Source organism: Myotis daubentonii, chromosome 18, assembly GCF_963259705.1.
Source record: "Myotis daubentonii chromosome 18, mMyoDau2.1, whole genome shotgun sequence".
In the NCBI taxonomy this organism is placed as follows: domain Eukaryota; kingdom Metazoa; phylum Chordata; class Mammalia; order Chiroptera; family Vespertilionidae; genus Myotis; species Myotis daubentonii.
Genome location: NC_081857.1, coordinates 17,643,294 through 17,666,994, shown reverse-complemented (window position 1 = coordinate 17,666,994; position 23,701 = coordinate 17,643,294). Strand labels below are relative to the sequence as shown.

Below are 23,701 nucleotides of genomic sequence, written 5' to 3'. Positions count from 1 at the left end.
TCGGCACGTAGGGCCTTTGACCTGGAAGCCCCACTTGACAAATGGAGGAGATTCACAGAAAGAGTGGGTTTCTTCATTAGAGTCTCTGTTTTTCACGGACTTTTTCTCAGTGGCTTGAAAATAGCATCCCCACTTCTAGAACAAACAGCAATGGCTGGACGAATACGCCTTCACCTTGGTTATTCGTGGAGTACACATTAACGTTGGGTCTTTTTTCGTTATCAATGAATAATTTAATTTTCTCTTGATTAATATAAACAACTTAAACAGAACATCTGTTTCTAGTGGCTGCTTGCCAACAATCTCTGGGCTGTGACTCATTTAGTTCTTGGTTGCGAAACAGGGGAAGTTTTCCATTCCAGCTTGTTTTCACCTAGAGCATTTGATGTGTGTGTTCCATCTTGGCGTACCTTCCCAGGGAAGATTGTACTGGAAAGAAACAAGTGCTACTATTCCAACAAGCCCGTTCATTCTGCTTTTTTTTCTGTCTGGTAGGAGACCGCAGTAATCAGTGCCCCTCCGGGTTTGCCTTAGACTCAGTTGGACCCTTTTGTGCTGGTGAGTATAGGAATAAATAATGCACTTTTATTTCTATTAAAATGTTCATACTGGCCCTAGCCGGTTTGGCTCAGTGGATAGAGCGTCGGCCTGCAGATTCAAGGGTCCCAGGTTTGATTCCGGTCAAGGGCATGTACCTTGGTTGTGGGCACATCCCCCAGTAGGGAGTGTGCAGGAGTCAGCTGATCGATGTTTCTCTCTCATCGATGTTTCTAACTCTCTATCCCTCTCCCTTCCTCTCTGAAAAAAATCAATAAAATATATTTTTAAAAAAATGTTCATACTGGATTCCATTAAATGGACATCTGTTGCCATTTTGCTAGAAATGTAATCATCACATAGTCTTATAAATACCCCTTTTTATAGCTGAGGAGGTTGAGATGTAGAGAAGTGCCTATGATCACTCAGCTTTCAGGCAGCAGCGCTGGGTTTGCATTTTAGATACAAATCCTGTGCTCTTTCCATTTGGCCACAATCAAGGGCCAGGGATCAGTGTGCAGGACAGAGGTGGAGTGAGAACAGGGGCAAGACACTGGACTCTGTGAGGCCACTTAATTGCCGTGGATGTGAAACAACAGTAATTCAGCTCTAAGTCACCTAACTCTAGAATTGCTCAATCATAGGACAGGGCAGGACTGTGGGCCAAAGACTAATGACTAAACCAGCCTTTTCTCACTCAAGTACCACCTCAAGAGAGTCACTGAGAAGTAAAAGGTTGAGTAAATGGCTCACGCCTTTCTCTCACTGGTAGGCACTGTAATGTATATTGGTAAAAAGTGGTCTTTAAAAATTATACTACCCAGGTTCAATTCCAGCTCTGCCAATTATGACCTGTGTAACCTTGGGGAGTTTACTTAACCTCGTTGCTTCTCAGTTTTATCACGCAAATGAGGAGAGTAATTAAAATACTCATCTCCTGCCCTAGCCAGTTTTGCTCAGTGGATAGAGCATCAGCCTGTGGACCTAATCCCAGGTTCAATTAGGTGAAGGGCAGGTACCTAGGTTGCAGGCTCCTCCCTGGCCTGGGCCCTGGTCAGGGCTCATGCAGGAGGCAACTAATCCATGTGTTTCTCTAACATCAATGTTTCCCTCTGTCTTTCCCTCTCTTTTCCACTCTCTCTAAAAATCAGTGGAAAAATATCCTCTGGTGAGGATTTACAAAAAACAACTTATCTCCTAGGAACATTGTGTGCAAGGAGTTCAGGTAGGTAAAAAGAGGTTAGCTCCAGTAAATGGTTGTTATAGCTTAGTTATCATCATCATTGTTTTAGAATCAATCTAAACATCTATTCACTATCAAAGATAATTTGGGTGTCTCGGCATTAATTTTTATTCAGCATTCCCATGTTAGAGAGCATTTTCTGTTCCATGTGACTCAATTCCTTGGCCTCTTTAAACACTGACGTTAATAACTCCTAGAAAGTAGGGGGTTGATGTACTAATTGGGCCCTTTGTTTCCTCTTTCAGATGAAGATGAATGTGCAACAGGGAAGCCCTGCTCCCATATCTGCCACAATGCCGTGGGGACCTATTATTGCTCCTGCCCTAAAGGCCTCACCATCGCTGCTGATGGAAGAACTTGTCAAGGTCTTTATTCACAACCCTGAGTCTAATGGACATATTTCAGCAAAGGTCATGACAATTGCGACCTAGAGAGAGTGTGGTAGACCAACACTCTTCTTTTCTACTCTTTTGCCCCCTCTATCCCCTCCCCCCACACGTGGCAACAGACAGGAAGATCTTAATATTGCCCACACACTGCCTGCATATGGGGCCCTTCATGGGGTGCCTGTAGTGACTCTCTCACTCCTCACATCACAGTGAGGAGAGTCTTCAGGACCATCACTCTACTCATCTTACAATTATAAAACTAAGGAGGTTGGTTATAAAGAATTCAATTAAGTTGCACAATCCTGATAGCACTTTGGGAACATTAACAACAACAAAAACATTTTTCTATCAGACGCTAGATATGCTTCAAAGTTACAATTGTGTAAGGATCTAGTTTTATAATTCAAAAATAATGAAACGCAGAAAGGATTTCTCCCTCTATGCCAAGGAGGTCCCCTTCTAAATGCAAAAGAGAGAAAGAGTAGGGGGATAGGAGGCGAGAGGAATAACATTTATGGAGAGTCCAGTACGCACTGGACATTAGTTCCTTTCATTTGTAAAGCAATACTGAGAGATAGATATTATTGTTCTGAGTTTACAGAAAACTGTGATCTCAGAAAGGACAAGTAACTTTTTTAAAAAACCTAACCTATAAGTGGTCTAATGGATGGATTGGTCTGTGACGATATCACACTATGCTACTGTGAGCTTGTCAGCCATTTAACCCATCTGCAATGACTCAACCAAAAAAATCAGCATTCTTGCTCTTGTATGTTTTTCAAGTGCTGTTACTGCTTTTCTTATCCCCACTTCACAGCAGGTTCTTAGCCTGGCTTCTTCCACTCACCTTGATTGAATGCCCCACTTTGTTGCAGACATTGATGAGTGTGCTTTAGGTGGACACACATGCCATGCTGGTCAGGACTGTGACAATACCATTGGATCCTATCGCTGCGTGGTCCGCTGTGGAATTGGCTTTCGAAGAACCTCTGATGGGATGAGTTGTCAAGGTATAAACATGGAGGCCTTTGCTTTAGCTTATGATACTAAGAATTAAGACACCCTGACTTTTGCATCATTTTAAGTGAACACTTTTATAGATTGAGCTTCTCAATTGGGGGTCTTCAGATGTAATATTCCATGGCTATTTCAAATGTTTGCAGCATGGTGGTTTTGAATAACGTTTGCCTATTATATTTAAGAGAGAGGAAATTATACGGCATGATCTAATAAAATCTACTTTATTGAACTCCACTGCATCAGACTACAGAATATTTATTGCGGGACTATTTTTTAATAGTCTCTATTTTTAGAGCAGTTTTAGGTTCACAGAAAAATTGAGTGAAAGGTGAAGATATTCCTCACGTACCCCTGCCCCATCTCACGCACGGCCTCCCTCAGTATTTATATCCTGCACCGGAGTGGCACATTTTTTTTACCAAGGATTAACCTACGTGGACACATCATTATCACACAAAGTCCATAGTATACATTGGAGTTCACTCTTGGTGTTGTACCTTCCATGGGCTTGGACAAATTAATAATGACATGTGTCCTCCATTATAATATCATACAAATAGTTTTCCTGCCCTAAAAATCTGTGTTTCACCTGTTCATCCTTCTTCCCCGAAATCTCTGGAAACCACTGATATTTTTATTGTCTCCACAGTTTTGCCTTTTCCAGAATGTCATATAGGTGGAACCTATATGTAAGGCTATATAGTATGAAGCCTTCTTAGGTTGGCTTTTTCACTTAGTGGTATGCATGTCAGTTTCCTCCATGTCTTTTCCTGGGTTGATAGCTCATTTCTTTTCAGTGCTGAATAATATTTCACCGTATGACTGTATCACAGTGTTTACCCATTTATTACTGAAGCACATCCTGGTTGCTTCCAAGTTTTAGCAATTATGGGTAAAGCTGCTATCAGGATTTTTCATAGCAACAGAGACAGTGGATGCAAAACTGAATGCCTATCAATAATAGGAAAAATGAATTAATTATGGTACATCCACAAAATGAACCATTGTGCTGCTATTTTACAGAGTAGAATGGAGCTCAACTATTTGGCTTAAAGGATTTCCATAAGGTGTTGTTGATTGAGGACATCGAAGTGTAGGAAAGTCTAACTTGTGTAGAAAAGATTATGTGACTAGAAAACAAACACTAACAGAGAAAAAGAAAATGCATTTATATACTTAGGTAAAGCTATATATCGGTACGTGGAAGAGACGTTATCAACCTGTATACTAGATAGTTATTACAGGTTGGTTTTGGTGGGAAAGGGAGGAAAGGATAACGGGGGGGGGGGGGGGGAGGCCAAGCAAAAGAGAAAAAAGTATATGAAAACTTTTTAAAATTATGTGATCACATTTGGGTATGTGCAGATTTTGAAATATTAAATTAGAAGCTCTCAAATAGAAAACAAATACAAAATAAGACATCGGCAATCTCGAGTTTGGGAAGGTAAAATAAGGACAAGAAGAGCCTAAATATGGTGATTGTTGTTTTGAAGAGTTTAGAATAGAATGACAGAGGTATGGAGAAATGTGAAATGAGTATAAATCTAAGAGAGGGATTTTTTTAGGATAGGAAATGTTTGGTTGTGTCTATGGGGTTTGGGGAAAGATGACAGTAAGTAGGAAGGACTTTAAAATACACACGAGCAGGGAATTATCAATGGACCATTATCATCTTGGTGAGAAAGGAAGAGATGGGCTGCAGTAGGGGGGACTTTTCTTAAATGGGAGAAGACCTCTCTCCTCCTTTGGGACTAGAAAGGAGGAGAGGGGAGAAGGCAGTACATGAGTGGGGAGAGTTCATCCTGCACTTTGTTGTTACACTGTGATGCAGACGGTGTCTGGGAAGATTGATTTGGCGAAATACTAAAGTTGATGCCGTCCGTTTGGCATAAGGTGATAAAGACCTGCCTCACACGAATAGCAGCAGAAATGAGGACGAAAGGTCAATTGCAACATGTATTGCAGAAGACCTTAGCTTCAGTTTATTTTTTCCTATCTTCGTATTCCAGTCTGTCAGCAGCATTCCAGGGCTGAGGCTTCCTGGAAACAGGAGTGGGAGCCACATGGTAAAGTACTCAAAGTTGAGGTGTGCTGTGTCAACACAGCTCTGAGTCACCAGCAGAGGTGGGAGTATTGAAGAGAGAGGTACTCTCTCCAGCAATTAATCCTGTCCGTTATCTAGCAGATTATGTGAGAGCAATTGTGTTGAATTCATTTTAGAGAAGATCTTTAACATAATAATTATCAAAGAGTATTCAAAGGTTAAATACTTGGGATAAGTTCATCCAAGTTTCCTAACAGAAGATAATGAAAGTTTTGCTTTATTTAACAGATATTAATGAATGTCAAGAGTCCAGTCCCTGCCACCACCGCTGTTTCAATGCCATAGGAAGTTTTCACTGTGGGTGTGAACCTGGGTATCAGCTCAAGGGCAGGAAATGCATGGGTAAGAAAGGGCTTTGAATTCGAAAGCATAGTATCTTTGTAACTTCTTACTGGTGTCTGATCCAGTTCATGTGCTGTGCCCTGAGCCTGATTTAAAGATGGAATACCTACCATGCATCGTATATATAGTCTTCATAAAAACAAAATGGAAGCAAATGCTATGCTTCATGGGTTACATAACCATTTTTCAACATTTCCCCTATTATTTTTACCAAATCTTTTCACAGAAGTATAACACAGGATGAAGTATAACACAGGATGGGGCAAAAGTAGGTTTACAGTTGTTCGCATGGAAAATACAATAATTAGTATACATATATATGTGTATATACAGATATGTATACTTTTTTTTCTTGGAGGAGGAAATGGTTGGTATGGCAGCCAGCTCTGTGACATGTTTTTGATTTTTATTATGTTTTATAATTGTGTCACATACCTTGGATTTAAACACTTTAACTTTACATGATGATTATGCAGTCAACATCTATATTAGTCTATAATATCTTTAAAGTCTAAAAGTATAGTTTCTATGGCAACGTTGACGCAGTCATCTTCTCAGTCTACGTGCCCTTTGTTCCCCTGTGAAGATGTGAACGAGTGTCGCCAGAACGTGTGCAGACCAGACCAGCACTGCGAGAACACCCGTGGCGGCTACAAGTGCATTGATCTCTGCCCCAACGGGATGACCAAGGCGGAAAATGGAACCTGCATTGGTGAGTGGCTGGCTAGTTCGGTGACTGAGATGCGTTTACCACCGCCAAGCCAAGTAAGGCATCCATTTCAAAACTAGTGATTAGAGTACATTTAACCTAATAAGGAACTAGTTCTTTTTCCCTAGCTTAGGTGTTTGTTCTTTTTCATCCCCAGCTTCTAGTACGGTTGACCTCTGGGATTCTGGGGTCATAGCCATATGAGGAAATGGAAGCTCACCATAGAGACATGTGACCATTTGAGTTCCCATCAGTTACACATTTGGTTTATATAGTTTAATATCCACATAAATTAATAGTATCTCTTTACTTCTAATATGAAATTTAACATATATGTTCAGAATTTCATATGAAGGTTGGGAAAAAATCATAGGATTTATTAAAAGTTAGAAATATAATTGTAGAGCTAAATATTCTTTAAATGTCAGATCAATGACCAGACAATAAAGTAAATTGTATTTCTGTGTAAGTTTATTCTTTACGTGCCCATTCTGACCCAGGCTGCCATTGTTAGCAGAACTATGAATTGCGTGATTTACAAAAATTTAAAAGATAGTATTGCTGCTCTTATATTCTTACAATCTACTGGGATAGATTTGCCAACTCCACTTCTTCCACCAAAAGAAAGAAACAAACTTTAAGACAAGGTAGAATGAAACACCACAAAAGAGGTAAAATAAAATGGTACAAGAGTACTTGAACAAGTGATGATGTGTAATAGGAGTGCTTATCAAAGGAGTCATGGAAGTGGTCATACTTACGTATAGCCTTGAAGAGAATGTCAACAGGTGGGAGTGGTAGAAAAGGAAGGAAAGAAAGCCCTGTTCAGGGGGAGAAGAGCTGGACTTAGAGATAACATGCTAAAATTCATCCTTCTTTCTTGACAGCTATCTCTCCTTCAATGACCCTTAAGATGACACAGAAACTTGAGTTTAAGTTTCTCATTTAAAAAATAGGACTTCTTGCCGAAACTGGTTTGGCTCAGTGGATAGAGCATCGGCCTGCGGACTGAAAGGTCCCGGGTTCGATTTCAGTCAAGGGCATGTACCTGGGTTGCGGGCACATCCCCAGTGGGAGGTGTGCAGGAGGCAGCTGATCGATGTTTCTCTCTCATCGATGTTTCTAACTATCTGTCTCCCTTTCTCTCTGTAAAAAATCAATAAAATATATTTTAAAAAATAATAATAATAAAAATAAAAATAGGACTTCATTTAAAATTATGAAATAGTTATTAATAAAGTTATAACGTATCTTGGATTTGCTTCTAAATAATATAAGAGTACGGGAAGGGCATAGATATAAATGAAGGAATACTGACCTTCAGTTGATACCTGTTGATGTACATAAATGTTTAGTATACTACTTAAAAAAAAACTGGGAGAGTTGTACTCTTTTCAGTTCTATGGATATAGGTGAATATTTTTCTTACTACCTAAGAATAGCAGCCAACTTAGAGCATGTAGGCAGTTATGTGCAATTATAAGTATTTTAAGACCATTGACTCTGTAGTTATGTATAATAAGGTTAATTAGAAATGAGATGAGCTGAAAGATCAGAAGGCTGTTTAAAAAGGTACAGCAAAAATATAGCAAGTGGAAAAGGAAAGAGGGGATATGTGGATTTGTTCGGAGGAAGTAGAATTACCTGATCTTGGAAACTGAGGGAGTAAGTTAAAGATAACTGATGTTTGCAGCCTGGTTGATTGTGAAGAAAGAAAACTGTGACCACAAATAAGGAAGTAATGATAAGACACTGGGGACCTGTTGACTTTGAAGAACTGGTAAAACAAGGAGGTGGAGGTGACCAGCTAGCAGCTAGGCATGTGAGACTGTAGGAAAGAAACCATATAGTACTGTTGCTCCAAATATACATCAACAAGCTTATCAGAGTCACTAATATAAATGGCCAAAGGAGCAGGGAGTTTTGAGAAGGGGAAAGAAAAACAAACGCTGAGAATACAACTCTTTCCATAGTAAAGAGCAAGAGGAAGGAAGTAAACAGTTAATAAGTGACAGAGTGAGGACCTGAATCCAGGTTCTCTGACTCCAGGTCTCAACCACATGGTGAGAAATTCAACCTTTGGCAATTCCAAAGAAAGTTCACTTTAAATATCAGGTTTTGAGCCCTCACTGGTTTGGCTTGGTGGATAGAGTGTAGGCCTGCAGACTGAAGGGTCCCAGGATCGATTCCAGTCAAGGCCACATGCCTGGGTTGTGGGCTCGATCCCCAGCAGGGAGCATGCAGGAGGCACCCAGTCAGTGATTCTCTCTCATCATTAATGTTTACATCTCTCTCTCTCTCTCTCTCTCTCTCTCTCTCTCTCTCTCTCTCAAATCAATAAAAATATATTTTTAAAAAATAAAAATAAATATCAGGTTTTGAAAGAGGAAATGTTACTACTTTTTATTGCCTCCATGTCTGTAGATATTGATGAGTGTAAAGATGGGACCCATCAGTGCAGATATAACCAGATATGTGAGAATACAAGAGGCAGCTATCGCTGTGTATGTCCAAGAGGTTACCGGTCTCAAGGAGTGGGAAGACCCTGTCTGGGTAAGTTACCAGGAACTCTTACTGAGTAATGAAGTTACTGAGCCTTACCAACTTGAGTAGGACCTCTCTCTATGCTTTCTTGCTACAATTAGAAGATTTGTAACTTGGTTTAAGTAATTCATAGCATAATTTGAATAACAGTTGACCCTTGGACAACATGGGTTTGAACTGCACGGGTACACGTATCTGAAAATTTTTCAATCAATGTATAGTCAGCCCTCTGCATTCCTGGCTTTTGCATCTGGGGATTTATCCAACTGCAGATTGAGGACAGTATTTTCATTCTGCTGCTAGTAGTTCATGTTGTGCAGGACTCTATACACTGTTCTATGCCATTTTATACAGGGGTTTGAGTATCCATGGATTTTGGTATCCACGGGGTCCTAAAACCAATCTTCCTGCAGATACTGAGGGATGACTGAGTTTTGGAGGAGTCAAAAGTTATACACAGATTTTTGACTGCATGGGGGTTAGCATTCCTAACCGCCACGTTGTTCAAGGGTCAACTGTACTTCTCAGACACTTGATATTGAGTTCAATTTACACTGACTTCAAGTGATAGTAATAACCCGTACAGAGTGCTTACTGTACACTACACCTACCAAAATAAAGTTCTGATATAATTACCATGACAACTTAATTGTGAAGATTATCTAATTGATTATCTCTCTATGTACGTGGCATAAATGTTTTCATAGATATATTTCATTTGAATATGAAGTCTACGTGTATGTAATATCAAGGTTTAGGTATGAGGGATTAAAATGTGAACACACAATTTAAGCACATTGGTCATATTATTTTATTTGCCATATATTTAGCGCTTACTGTATGGCATTCCCTACGTTAAGAATATCTCACTTAATTCTCCCAATTGCCTATTTGTTTCCATCTTAGTTATAATTGAATATAAAGTAAGGCAAGTAACAGATAATATGAAATATCTGTGAAAAGATAATCATATGCTTTTTATTCAATTAGTGCATTTATAATAAAGAAACTGACCTATCAAATTCTATTTATCCTAAGAATATTTAAGTGCAGCAAAAAACGTGCGGGCTTTTAAATACTGGCTTCTGGTTTGCATGCTATGCTTTTAAAATTGGTTGCCTTGGTTGCCTACTTAACAATTATTTATAGCAAATTCTCCCATAAAGATTGAGTTCTGTCTTTATACCATACCTAACATAGTACTTTGCACATAGCAAATGCTCAAAGTAATACCATTACTAGAATAAATAAATACTAATACTTTTTAATAACAGAAATACATACTATTTCTGTGTTCTCTTTAGATATTGTAACTTATACATAATTTAACATCTTGATCAGTCATAACAGTGACCTAGCAGAATGAAATGTGTTTACTTGTTCACTAATTTGACCAGAAGTTGAATATCAGGCATTTGTCAATAAGACAAAGGTAGGGCCATTGCCTTACAGAGATTAAAAATGTTAATTTAAACTTTTGCCTACTAAAATAATTTTTAAAGCAAAATTTACTACTTATTTTACTTAATTCGTGTTTTTCTTCATGTGGTAATGAATTAAAGAATTTGGTTTTGATCTCTGGTTTTTATACAGTTATCCAATTGACAGAAAAAATTGCAAGTAATACTCTGTTGACCTAGGAATAGGAAGAAGAGAAGCATTTTTTAATTTTATGGACTTTATGAGTTTATATCTCATTAAGAAATTATTCTATCTGCATGTCCTTCTTTTTCATTTTCTTGTAAAATGTATAATTGGTTTGATTAATAATTATTGATTCAAAAGATACCAAAGAAAATAAAAATGTTTGTAGTCGTACCAGCCTTCCTGTATCTGAGACTTATGAATGCATGAAAATTTAGAGACACTAGTGGTCAATACTACAATTAAATGCAAATTAGTAATGTGACTGTTCCACCAACAGAATTAAGATCTATATTAGCTTTGAACTCTAGTTTTTCCGGATTCTAGACCACATTTGTCCATATGACCCATTATGTTTCTACTGTACGTGTGAAGCAATCTTTAGGGACAGTCATAAAATCTTTCTGTATATTCATAACTGAATGGTTCCAGCTTTCTCAAAAGTCCACAACAGCTGAGAGATGACTGAATACCTGACTTTGGAGGGTGACATAATGTCTTCAGTTCGTTTTACAGACTGATTCTTTATTCCTGTGTTTTGTGTATGTGTCTGTTGTTTTTTTTCTCTCTCTCTCTTTTTTTTATGTATCGTGGCACACGAGCAGACATTAATGAGTGTGAACAAATGCCTAAGCCTTGTGCATATCAGTGCTTCAACACCCCCGGCAGCTTCAAGTGTGTCTGTCCACCAGGACAACATTTATTAGGGGACGGGAAATCTTGCGCTGGATTGGAGAGGCTGCCCGCTTTTGGCTCTCAGTACAATAGCTATAACCTTGCTCGGTTCTCCCCCGTGAGAAACAACTATCAACCTCAACAGCATTACAGACAGTACTCCCATCTCTACAGCTCCTACTCAGAGTATAGGAACAGCAGAACATCTCTCTCCAGGACTAGAAGGACTATTAGGAAAACTTGCCCTGAAGGCTCTGAGGCAAACCATGACACATGTGTAGGTAATTGTCAGCCCTCTTGCATGTCCTTTCTGGGGGCTCTCTGATGGGCCAGTCTATGCATATGTACATACAGCACCCGTGTTCGTGTGGGTGCAGGGAGCTACATCTGATCTCCAGTCTTGGGAGGACTCAAAGTGTCAAGACATTTACTCTAGCACCGAAAACTATTGCAGTTTTTGTTCAAGTAAATGATGTGTTTGCATGTGTGCAGTCTAATAATTTACTGTTTTATATTGACGGTTCTTTAGTCACCTGCAGGTGTTACTAAATTTAATGCTGTATAGAAATCAATTTCAGTGGCATCCAAAATATGGTTTCTAAAAAAGAGAGCAGACATACTGTCCCATAATATAATACCATAATCATGGCTGCAGCTGATGGATGTCAAAGCCGTGGTTAAAAGCGAAGCTTCCAGTGACTCACTGGCCTGTTTATTCTTTTTTTTTTAATATATTTTATTGATTTTTTACAGAGAGGAAGGGAGAGAGATAGAGAGTTAGAAACATCGATGAGAGAGAAACATCGATCAGCTGCCTCCTGCACACCCCCCACTGGGGATGTGCCCGCAACCCAGGTACATGCCCTTGACCGGAATCGAACCTGGGACCTTTCAGTCCGCAAGCCGACGCTCTATCCACTGAGCCAAACCGGTTTTGGCTGGCCTGTTTATTCTATATGACAACCAGCACAGTGTTGACTGTTGTCCCACACTCGCCATGGGATTTTTCAGTTTGATTATTTTGTATATAAGTCACTGAGGAGGTCATGTGAGCCAGGACCAAATTAAATTGGTTCCATCACCCGAAAGTATGTGCTTTCAATGTCTTTATCTAAACTCACAAGTCTGAATTTTAATTTGTTTGCAAAAGGGAAGCATAATTTCCATCTCAAAAATTGAAACCTTGTTTTCTGTGAAGTTGCAAGTACTACCATCTGTCCTTCATTTAAACCAGTTTTCTGTGAGTGTCCACAGTTTGCATGCACCAAGAGGAGTTGGCAAACAGGAATTAGCCCCACTATTTGTTCAAGAAAGCAAAGTAGAGAGGGAAGACAGAGGCAAGAAGGGAGGGAAGAAATTCTGTTTAAGTTTAAGAACCTCTGTTTAAATATGAGACCTCTATGCCAGTCGTATGTTCTTGTATTTTTCTTAAGTGTTCTACACTTTGCTTATTCTCTCCTAAATATGCTTTCTGTTAAACATTTCTCTTAAACATTTTTAAAATCTCTTCTCCTGCTGACTTCCAGTTTTGTCTTTTTTTTTTCTCCACTTGTACTCAGCTGGACCCTCAAACTTCTAAACTTTCACCTTTTTTCTTTAGGTCCATATTTTCCCAGGACTTCTCTGTCTAGATGTCCTAATGTACCTGAAGCTTAATAGGGTATGGAATCTTTTTCCTGTGATCAGCTTCCTAGGTCTGTGGACAGGGCTAGTTTCTTTTACTCCTTAAACTTCAAATATTAATGCATTTATTAACAACTCTCTACATTTTGTCCCATACAGTGAAGCACTACTTAATCTGTGGGCTCCACAATCCTTACTACTATGTCAAACACCACTCCTAACTTGCTCCAAATCTTTCTGAATGTTAAGAATTTTTCATGCCCACAGTTTTGAATGGACTCTTCGTTAGTTAAAACTTTTCACTATTCTTTTATTGACAGAATTAGCATCTGACATGTTGTCTTTCACATTTTCTTCCAGATAATCTCACTGAAGGGTTTTCAAATCCTATTATCATCCTATACTTAGCCTTCATTTTAGACAAGTTTTTCTCTCCTACCTTTGTTCTTCTACCCCAACTCTTTGTTTATGCTTTGATAAATGAATTAAGCTATCCTCCTATACACATACCATCGCCATCTAGCTGACTTCTCAATCATCTGAAAGCCCAAGTCATTTTAAGAAAGTGTTCCTCATTAACAACCCAATTCTCTTTCTTGACCACGGTCTGTGCCCTGTAGTTTCATCATGGTAGAGTCTTATATATGTTTTCTGTGTCTTGGTGTTTATTATAACCTTATGTAGACTAATATTATGTTTACAGTAATTCATCTTTCCCATACCATCTACTGTTTGAGGCAGCTACTGTTTCAGAATGAGGACTGATCTTGGAATACCTAAAGTAAACTTTCTATAAGGAGTCAGTTATTGGATATTTAAGTTTTATTTAAGGGAACTTAATAGACAGGGGACATTTAGAAATAGTTCTTAAAATATGGTGAGTATTTTATAGTGTTGGTGTTAATAAAGAAATTTACACCAAGATTGCAGACAGCTTTGGAATTACGAGATGAGCAACTTGCAGTAAACACCAAATGCCTTTAATTAACCATCTGGAATAGATAACTTACAAAAGATTCGGATGAACATTATGGAATCATTAGACTTGGGCTAAAATTTAACTTTTCGAGGAATTGATTCCACAGCTTCACAGGAAAAAGGTACATTGCAGAGCGTCTGGATACAGAAATCACTAGAATTCTTACTGTGGGACTGTGATATTGACTATGTGGAGTTCACCATCACTTTCATTTCTGTTGTTACTTTAGGCGGAAGCAGATTATAAAGGGAAAAAGTAAAAAAAAATCACACAAGTTCTGGAACAGATGCTTTGGTTAACTAAAATAGAACAAAAACATTGACCAATATTTGATGACTGTTTATCATTAACAGATCTTGAATCGTTGCAATTATATTCTGATTTGCACAATATGCAAAATATGCAAATTTTGCTCTGAGACATTTCAAAGTTTCTATCTGCCTTCTGTTTTCTTCCATCTGACATCACCCCTACTCCCAATTCACATCACATTCTCCTCTTCATTCTTCCACTGGTTGGTGTGTGCTCAGGCACTGTCGGCAAATTTTAACATTACTCAAAGCAAAACACAATTGAGACAAGAAATCTGAGGCCTCCCAAATCACATCTCATCCTGAAGGCAAATATCAATTAATTTTTAATTATCCCCTAGTCTTACTCTCTTTTTTATTGCTGTTTTCTTGGCTTTGCTTAATAATAGCAGACAGACATATTTTTATAGTTTAGAAAATTCTTTCACATATGTTACTGTATATGAACCTTCCAAAACCTATAAACTAGAGAGATTGTATCAGTGACTCCTTTTGGCAGAAAAATCTTCTGAGATCTTGAGATGTTAAGTTCTCTGCACAAGGTACCACAGCAATTATATATATATGCAGGGTGTCCAAACAATGTATACACACTCTGAGTAATTATAAAGGCAGTGTTTATTAAAAATACATTTCATTTTTAAAACACAATAGAATCAGCTGTTAAAGTGTGTGTATAGATATGTGGTTGCCATTCGTACTTTACAAGTATATGAAGTTTAATGAGTAGTCACAAAAATAAACACATCTCCACTTGATAATATCTGTGTGTGGGAAAGCTATGCATGAGCTTTGGGGGAGGGTGCAGGGAGAGAACGAGGGAGAGGCAGCTAAAGTTTAAATAAAATAAAAACTAATATCCTCTTTCAGGGGATTCTGTTCTGTCAAGAGTTCGTGCTTTGATGGTTTAGGATCTTATTCAAACCTGTTTGTCTGCCATTCCAGCCTTACTTAACTAATAGAGAAATTGGCCGTTTGGGGGTTTCCGCTTCCATGTGTTTATACACAGATGTTCATATTTTATAAAATAGTGCAGTTTATATATGGGACTCTATTGAAAACAGACCTTGATAGAAAACAGCTCTGAGCATTTTTAAACACATGAGTATTAAATCACCAAGACGTTTTTCTAATTTCTATCAACACCCTGTTTATTGTTGGTTCTGTCACAGTTCGCCTTTGTTTTGTGTGGTTATCCACTCTGCTCTCTTTCCCCCCAGATGTGGATGAGTGTGCAAACAGAGACACCTGCCAACATGAGTGTAAAAATACCTTTGGAAGCTACCAGTGTCTCTGCCCACCTGGCTATCAGCTCATGCTCAACGGAAAGACGTGTCAAGGTGAGACAGTGGTCGGATGTTGGTTGCTGCAACTTCACTTGAAATCAACATAGGAGACTGTGCGGAAGTAAATGTTTTCTTTCTTGAAAAATTATGTTCCTAGTTGCTTCCTGTTCTTTCTCATTCCTGTTGTTCCGACTTATCTTTAAACATGGCTTTTGCAGTAGGCGGTGCAACAAGAAAGCAAGTGAGCAAAAGACGTAGCCGAGAAACATTTTTGGTATTACCTCACTAGAAGGACCAAGAATGCCTAGACCAGTTTATCTCATATATTTGTAAAACTGAATGGGGGGAGACCTCTTAAAACCTTTCTTCACAGTTCAGCTATGATGGAAGGGGAAGTGGGAAGAGCGCTCTGCAGATGTACTTCCGTGTTAAGCATTATTTTGGACTTTGGCTTGGAGATCAGTGGGTAAATTGATGAAATAATCCATTCATTATTTGAGTCTACAGATGATGTAGAACAGATTATGTTCTAGCATTGCAGGAAACAAAAAGTTCACACAAATGAATCATATGCAATTTCTACCCGGCCAGCGTGGCTCAGTAGTTAAGCTTCAACCTATGAACCAGAATGGAGGTCATGGTTCAGTTATCGGTCAGGGCATATGCTCTGGTTGCAGGCTCAATCCCCAGGTGCGAGCATGCAAGAGGCTGCCGATCAATGATTCTCTCTCATCATTGATTTCTATCTCTCCTTCTCCTTTCTTCTCTGAAATCAATAATAATAATAATAATATGCAGTTTCTTTCCTTCAAAATCTTAGATTCTGGTGGAGACAGCCAGCCACAAAAGAACATAACCAGCATTCAAAGTTATATAACATAGCTTTGGACAATGTATAGTGATGGAAGAAAGAAAAACAATATCAATCTTGCCTGGCCGGTGTGGTTCAGTGGTTGAGTGTCGTCGACCCATGAACCAGGAGGTCACTGTTAGATTCCTGGTCAGGGCACATGCCCATTAGTGGTGTGCAGGAGGCAGCCAATCAATGATTCTCTCTCTCCCTCTCCCTTCCTCTCTGAAATCAATAATAATATTTTTTTTAAAGAAAAAGAAAAACTATCAATCTCAACAGTACCCTTTTTACACAAAAATGTGAAAGGGGCATTGTACTTTGATAAGGTGTATTAGATTGCAATGTATATATTAAAGAGAAATAAGAACTTGTATAAATCTTGAAAATCTAAGAAACTTGCTCAAGTTTGTGGGCAGGATCTTAATTTTATTAATTATGTATTCATTAACATCTAAATTTTATTAATTTCTGTCATGTGCAAAGTGTATCCTTTCTAAAGTACAGCAAATAAAATCTGCGAAAGAGTGCTTAATCAGTAACAATTGAATTTGGATTGAATTTTCCCTCTCTGTGAGATTCACAAAAGACTTGCTAGGATGTAGCTCGCAGAAAATGTGTCTCAGGATGGAAAATGGCTTTACCTGAGTTACCATGATCGTCCCCACCTCTCCCTCGCCCATTCACTCATTCACACTCCCTGAGAGCCCCACTGGATCATGGGGGCTGGAGGCGGAAAGTGAACACAACCTTCTGTCACCAAATGTTTATTGAGAACTTACCCTATTCAGAACATTTTACTGAGATTAGAAGAACTGGAAGTTCAAACAGTATTTTGCCTTTTAGTCTTATGTTTTTCCAGAACAACTATTATCCCATTTTTATCAGCAGTGCAGATTTGTCGAGGGCAATCATTTATACCCATTCTAAAGATAATAAAACTGACTCTCAGAGTGATTATGGGAGTGTCAGTGTCCTGGAACAGTCAAGAGCAAGAGTAGGACTTGATCACAGATCTCATAATGTCTAGAATAGTCCTTTGTCTCCCTTATGATTCAGTTAACACCAGGGTTATTGTACTGTGGCAGCTGGGTGAGGTGAGAGCACTTACACTGTCCCTGTTTTATAACTTGTCCCCAGATCTTCAACCCAGGAGTCCTTCTGAAGGGATGGCAATGCCCAACTCTAACACCACACTCCCTAGAGGTGCACCAGGCACTTCAGAAGGAAGCAGGGTAGACACTGAAGCATTTTGAATAACCAACTGGTCTGCTAAGCCCCTCAGCCAGATTTTTAAGGGTTATATTATGTCATATTCTCACTTTCTTCTCTTCTTAATTATTCCAATTTTTTTTGACTGCCCTTGTCACTCATTCAGTGTAAAACATTTTTCAGCTTTCAGCTGAGCTTCGGAGAGTGGAAATAACGTGAAGAAATCAGAAACAGGTGCTATTTGAAATGTTTGCAATTTAAATGGGTTGCATATATTGTGGTTTTAAAAAAGACACGAGAGAAAACAATTACGCCCTTTACAGAAGTCTGTATTCAAAAGACTAACTCGGAGGCTTTGTGTAGCTTTCGAAAGTGTTTGAAGCATTTACAAGGAACAAAAGACTACTTTTCATTCACATGTGCATTTCGAAGCTTTATGCATTAGTGGTAGAAATATCAGTGCTAAAAGGGAAACTAGAGTGAATTTGACATTGAACAAGGACAGAAACTCTAGTGAAAAGTAGAAGTCACGAGGCTGCAAAATGAAAACAAAACACACACCCAATCATGATTTGCCCAAGAAGAGAAGAGAAACAAAAAAAAATCTCGCCCAGCTGGTGTGGCTCAGTGGTTGAGCTTCGACCTATGAATCCAGGAGGTCGTGGTTCGACTACCAGTCAGGGCATATGTCTGGGTTGTAGGCTCATTCCCCAGTGTGAGGTGTGCAGCAGGCAGCCAGTCAATGATTCTTTCTCACCATTGATGTTTCTATCTCTCTTTCCCTCTCCCTTCCTCTCTGAAATCAATATAAATATTTTTTAATCTTTATGTGAATTTTAAGCACCACTAATCTAAAAATTTAAAAACACTGTATTGGTATTGCATTTGAAATGAGCATTCTAAGCTATCCAGGTTTTCAAAGTCATCCATTCTATTTATTAAGAATCAGAATTCTGTAAAATAAATATTTCAAGTATGTTCATCCTAAATTATATTTAATGTATCCAGAAGCACTTGGTTAAATGCATTCATATGGTCTATAGCTAATTATAGAAAAGTTATTTTTTACCTCTTCTTGCTATCTTTTTCTTGTAGCAATAATGTTTATGTTATAAAATGACTGTAATTTTTATCCTAATAAAAACTAGCATCACCACATTGTCAATTAACAGAAGATAGCACGATTTCTCCTATTTCTTGGCATTTTTTTAAGGGCATTGAGTAGAAAGATGAGCAGAGAGAGTAGAGTGGATGTCTGTATAGTACCCAATCCTGAGGAAAGAAGAATATAGACAGAAGATGAAGGCAGTCCCCTGCCCAGAGTTCGAATGCTTATGAAAGCTTTTCTTTTTTTTCTTTTTCTTTTTTTTTTTTAAATATATTTTATGCATTTTTTACAGAGAGGAAGGGAGAGAGACAGAGAGTCAGAAACATCGATGAGAGAGAAACACCGATCAGCTGCCTCCTGCACATCTCCTACTGGGGATGTGCCCGCAACCCAGGTACATGCCCTTGACCGGAATCGAACCTGGGACCTTTCAGTCCGCAGGCCGACGCTCTATCCACTGAGCCAAACCGGTTTCGGCTGAAAGCTTTTCTGTGGGAAGTGTTACGTTATTACGAAGCTAAGGACAAACACTTTGTCTATCAGGTCCTGACGTTCCTTTATAGATTCATATTTAGCTAATGAAAATATGTGATAAGGTAGCTGTTCTTATGCACACAGATGCGTGTCCAGGTTTGGGTCTCCAGACCTCTATGTCTCTGCATGAGTTCACTGTAAAAATTACAGCTAAGATATGGAGGAATGTTTTTTATGACAGCAAAGAAGAAAAGGCTGATTGAATTTCTCTCGCATTCCCCTGGAGGGCTTTTCTCTCTATTTGGAGGCCATCTCATTTTGTCAAGGAGATGAAGCACGTCTGGCAGATAGAATCATAATTAGAAATTAGTTCACAGAGGTAACAGGCGAGACTTAACTGAAATAAAAACTTGTTTCACCGAGTGTTCCATTCCTGTGGGAAAACTAGTCCTAAGAGAAATCTAGTAGCAGGAAGCACAATTGGAACTTATAAAACAAAATACTGGAGAAGGCTCACTCAAAGTTCACAAATGTCCTTTAAACTTTTAGCTTTTTTTTTTTTTTTAGTGAATTTAAAGTATGATTTGCTTTATAAAACTCAAATGCACTCTATATCCCCAAGATAAAACAACACCAGAGAGATCTTGATAGCTCCCCCTCTACTTTTATAGTGCTTTTTTTTCTATGTCCTCTCACATACGTTAAAAAAACAACACACAAAAACTTATCCGCAAAGCAATCTGGGAAACAGCACATCAGGTATCAAGATCCCCACTTGGTGACTGAGGAAGCTTAGGTACAGCAACCAAGTTCACTCATGGGGAGGAGAAGACTAACCCTCGACATGCCAGTCAGATGTCCACCCCCGCTCTGATGGCCTGTTCTGACTGCGGTGCTGACTGCATGTTCCTTGTACTGTTGCTAGATATTGATGAGTGTCTGGAGCAGAATGTGCGCTGTGGGCAGAATCGCATGTGCTTCAACATGAGAGGAAGCTACCAGTGCATCCATACGCCTTGCCCACCCGACTACCAGCGGGATCCTGACACAGGGTAAGTCTTGCCTTCTCTTCCCAGACGTGCCCTTGAACATCCTTCCTCTCCCTCCTTGGCCACAAACTCTGTCTCTAGTCGTGTTGAACTCACTGGAAGTCATAATCCAAGGGGACTTGGGGTAACAGTGTGTTCCTTCTTCAATGAATGGGCAAGAAATGAACTCATCCTGCGGTCCCCACGGCGACCTAATCTATCCCTCAGGGCCACCAAGGTTTCCTGGAACCGTGTCCCCAGCATGGAATCCGCCATGCAACATCTAGAATTCTGCCTCAGCCATGAGCATTTTATGGGGTGTCTGCCTTCCTGTGAAGTTTTCTAGTGTCTGTTGTGTTGCCTCAGAGCTTGGAGGTCTCTGAGCACTTAGAGCGTTCCAAGAAGTACCTTGGCTCTTAACTGCGATGACTCACGGCGACTTCATGAGAGAATGGAGATGAGCAAGTGTGAGTCAGTAGTCTGCCCGTTCATACATTTCCTGCTGTCTGAAACACTGTCTTTTCTGGGTTCTGAATAAACTACTCTTCTATTGACTCCCTCTCCTTACAGAAATGTTCTACTCTGTTCAGGTTCCAAGTTACTGGGGTGCTTGAAATCAGAGGTAATGCTCCTCATGAATAGGACCTGCTAGTAAGAAGGTAGATCTGAAACCAGATGCTGGTCGGAGCTCAAACTCTGCTTTTCCGATCAGCAGTGGCTACCAACTACCTGTAACAAGGTCAAGTGTGGCCTGCCCAGGATCCACCGACGCTCCTCATAACTGGTCTAAGGGGAATAAGAAAAGGAGGAATTAAAAATATAGACTTCTGAAATGTCTACAAATACTATGACTGAGGAATCTATACATATCTTCAGAAAATGATCTTTTGTGCATTTTTTTAAGTTTACTCTTTATTACCAATGATTTCTGACAGACAGTTCAAAAGTCATGATGACTCAAAAGCAGCGAAGGTGGGCTTGCGAAAAAGAAAGTACAGTTTCTCATCTAAAATAATGTGGCTGGCAAATACAAAAGGAAGGGTCCCCCCCCCCCACCCCCCGCCCCAGGAATCCTACTTTAACCTTTCATTTTTTTCAAAAAACAAACCAAATATTATCAATATCTACTTCAGCTGTCAAACAGTGTTCTGGTAGTTGTTAACATTTTTAAAAGCCTGCATTCCCTTCTTTAAGAAGCACTGTTTCGCCCTGACCGGTTTGGCTTGGTGGATAGAGCGTCGGCCTGCAGACTCAAGGGTCCCAGGTTCGATTCTGGTCAAAGGCACGTACCTTGGTTGCGGGCACATCCCCAGTGAGGGGTGTGCAGGAGGCAGCTTATTGATGTTTCTCTCTCATTGATGTTTCTAACTCTCTATCCCTCTCCCTTCCTCTCTGTAAAAAAATCAATAAAATATATTTTTTTTAAAAAAGAAGTACTGTTTCCAGTAGACTTACAGATGCTTCCATTTCCAAAACTGACTTTTTGAAGTTTCTCTGGTGGTACTCATCCTTACTTCCGTGGTTCAAAAGCTTCTGACTTGCATGGAGCTGAGCGATTGCTATTTGACTCTAGACCAGCATACTGTCATAGCCATCGGGCATCTGGTTTGAGTTAGCAACCCTGAATGTGGTGTGAGCCTTTCTGCTCTCGCAGGCAGGCTGTCTCCTGCCTTTAAGGCCTGAGAGCTGTCATGGATCAGCATCACCTGCATCATGTCTTCCTCCAAGCCAGGAAGCTATATGCACTTCATGTGTTTGTTGTCCTCAGGTTCTGCCTCAAGAACTGTCCACCCAATGATTTGGAATGCTCCTCGAGCCCATATGCCTTGGAATACAAACTTGTCTCCCTCCCTTTTGGAATAGCCGCCAATCAAGATTTAATCCGGCTGGTTGCATACACGCAGGATGGAGTGATGCATCCCAGGACAACGTTTCTCATGGTAGACGAGGAACAGACCGTTCCTTTTGCCTTGAGGGTTGAAAACTTGAAAGGAGTCGTGTATACCACACGACCCCTCCGAGAACCAGAGACCTACCGCATGAGGGTCCGAGCCTTATCCTACAGTGCCAATGGGACCATTGAATATCAGACCACATTCATAGTGTATATAGCCGTGTCTGCCTATCCGTACTAAGAAGCTCGCCAAAGCCAAACCCACATATTTAAACTGCATTAATCATGGGAATCACGTTCGCTTCCAGGTTACCATCTCCTGAACGGTTGCAACCTTGTCAACTTGAAAATGGTGCTATGCTCTGTTTTGTGTGTCTTCCTTGGTACTGCTGAGGTATTTTCAGGATCCCACCATGGCCATATCTTTTCCTTAAGGTCTAGAAAAGCCCTGTATCCTTTTCTTTTATTTATTACACTGGAACAGTTACTTTCCAAAGATTATCTCTGAACATCGAACAGGGACACATCAGTGATGTTTTATGGTGGCATAGTAGCTAAGATCGTTTTCCTTAAAAATATACAATAAACTATAATAATAATTCAAAGCCAAGTAGATTTTTGAGCATTTGGCCATTTTTAAAGTAATAAAACTGGTTGCTATGTTTTTTGAGCAAAGCTTAAGTAACTTATGAAGATGCTTTTTTAAAAAAAAGTATTGCTACTTTATTATATATAGGACTTAGACACCTCTTCACTTTAAGGAAAAAAAAGAAACACCACTCGTTTTAGAAATAATAGTACAGCTTCTAGAAGGTTATGATGATCCCAAATGGTGCTCACTTTGAACACCCAAAATAAGGATATTACTTTCAGTGAACCATTTATGATCATAGGAAAAAATATTACTTTGTCCTCAGATAATTGTTGATGGCATAGATCTTTGTTCATATATTTTGATATAATCTGCCATTAGCTCCTTCATTTTCACATTCCAGAATTGTTTTTACCTTCCTATCAATTGGAAACAATTTTTTAAAGTATCAATGGGACGGTTTTCTTTGTTTTTCTTGAAAAATCTCATATGTTAAATTAGCATAAATGTTAAACGTCAATACACTGTACATGGTGGTAACAGACTCTGGAAGCAATTGCCAAGATGTATTCTATTTTTATGAAGTGTACATATATTACCTTAGTGTGTATTTTCTATGGAATATCTTGATGAACTCTTTTATAAAATTATTTTATAAAAATATAATGTTACAGGAAAACCAGCTAAAATAAAATTTTCACATCCTTTGTCTTAACTTTTTTGAAAACCTGAAATTTGTTTCCTCGCAGCTATAACAGGTAATAAAGTGTATAGCCACATCCACATACATATGTGGGTATGTGATACGTGTCATGATTTAATCACCACAGCAGCTCTTGAGATAGGTAATGCTGTATTGTTATTCACATTTTATAGGTCAAGATCCTGGGACTCATAACGTATGTAACTTCCTTAAGACAGCACAGCCAATTAGTGGCAGAAATGTCATAACTTCTACCTCTTATGACTCCACATCAAATGTTATCTCCATTGCCTAACAGTTTTCTCACTTACCTAAATAGTTTCTTTATATCTTATCTCAAGTAAATCCATCGCCTACCTATAATAGGTAATAAACTAGTGAAGGCCTAATCATGGCCTGTGATTGAAGGATTTTTTACCTAGAATCACATTATT

General features: G+C 39.1%; 1 protein-coding gene across 2 annotated transcripts in view; it reads left to right on the top strand.

Annotated features, from left to right (window-relative positions):
- HMCN1 (hemicentin 1) overlaps positions 1-23,279 on the top strand; it is a 378,235-nt gene extending 354,956 nt beyond the window's left edge. Inside the window, exons 98-107 of one of the 2 annotated variants that reach the window (XM_059675579.1) lie at positions 496-558; positions 2,026-2,145; positions 3,045-3,179; positions 5,522-5,635; positions 6,222-6,347; positions 8,769-8,897; positions 11,138-11,488; positions 15,341-15,460; positions 19,976-20,102; positions 21,847-23,279. In XM_059675579.1, the coding sequence (XP_059531562.1) occupies positions 496-558; positions 2,026-2,145; positions 3,045-3,179; positions 5,522-5,635; positions 6,222-6,347; positions 8,769-8,897; positions 11,138-11,488; positions 15,341-15,460; positions 19,976-20,102; positions 21,847-22,213 (1,652 nt within the window). In that variant the 3' untranslated portion in view covers positions 22,214-23,279. The remainder of the gene's footprint in view (positions 1-495; positions 559-2,025; positions 2,146-3,044; positions 3,180-5,521; positions 5,636-6,221; positions 6,348-8,768; positions 8,898-11,137; positions 11,489-15,340; positions 15,461-19,975; positions 20,103-21,846) is intronic. The other variant, XM_059675580.1, reaches the window with a different exon arrangement.
- Positions 23,280-23,701: the final 422 nt, after the last annotated feature.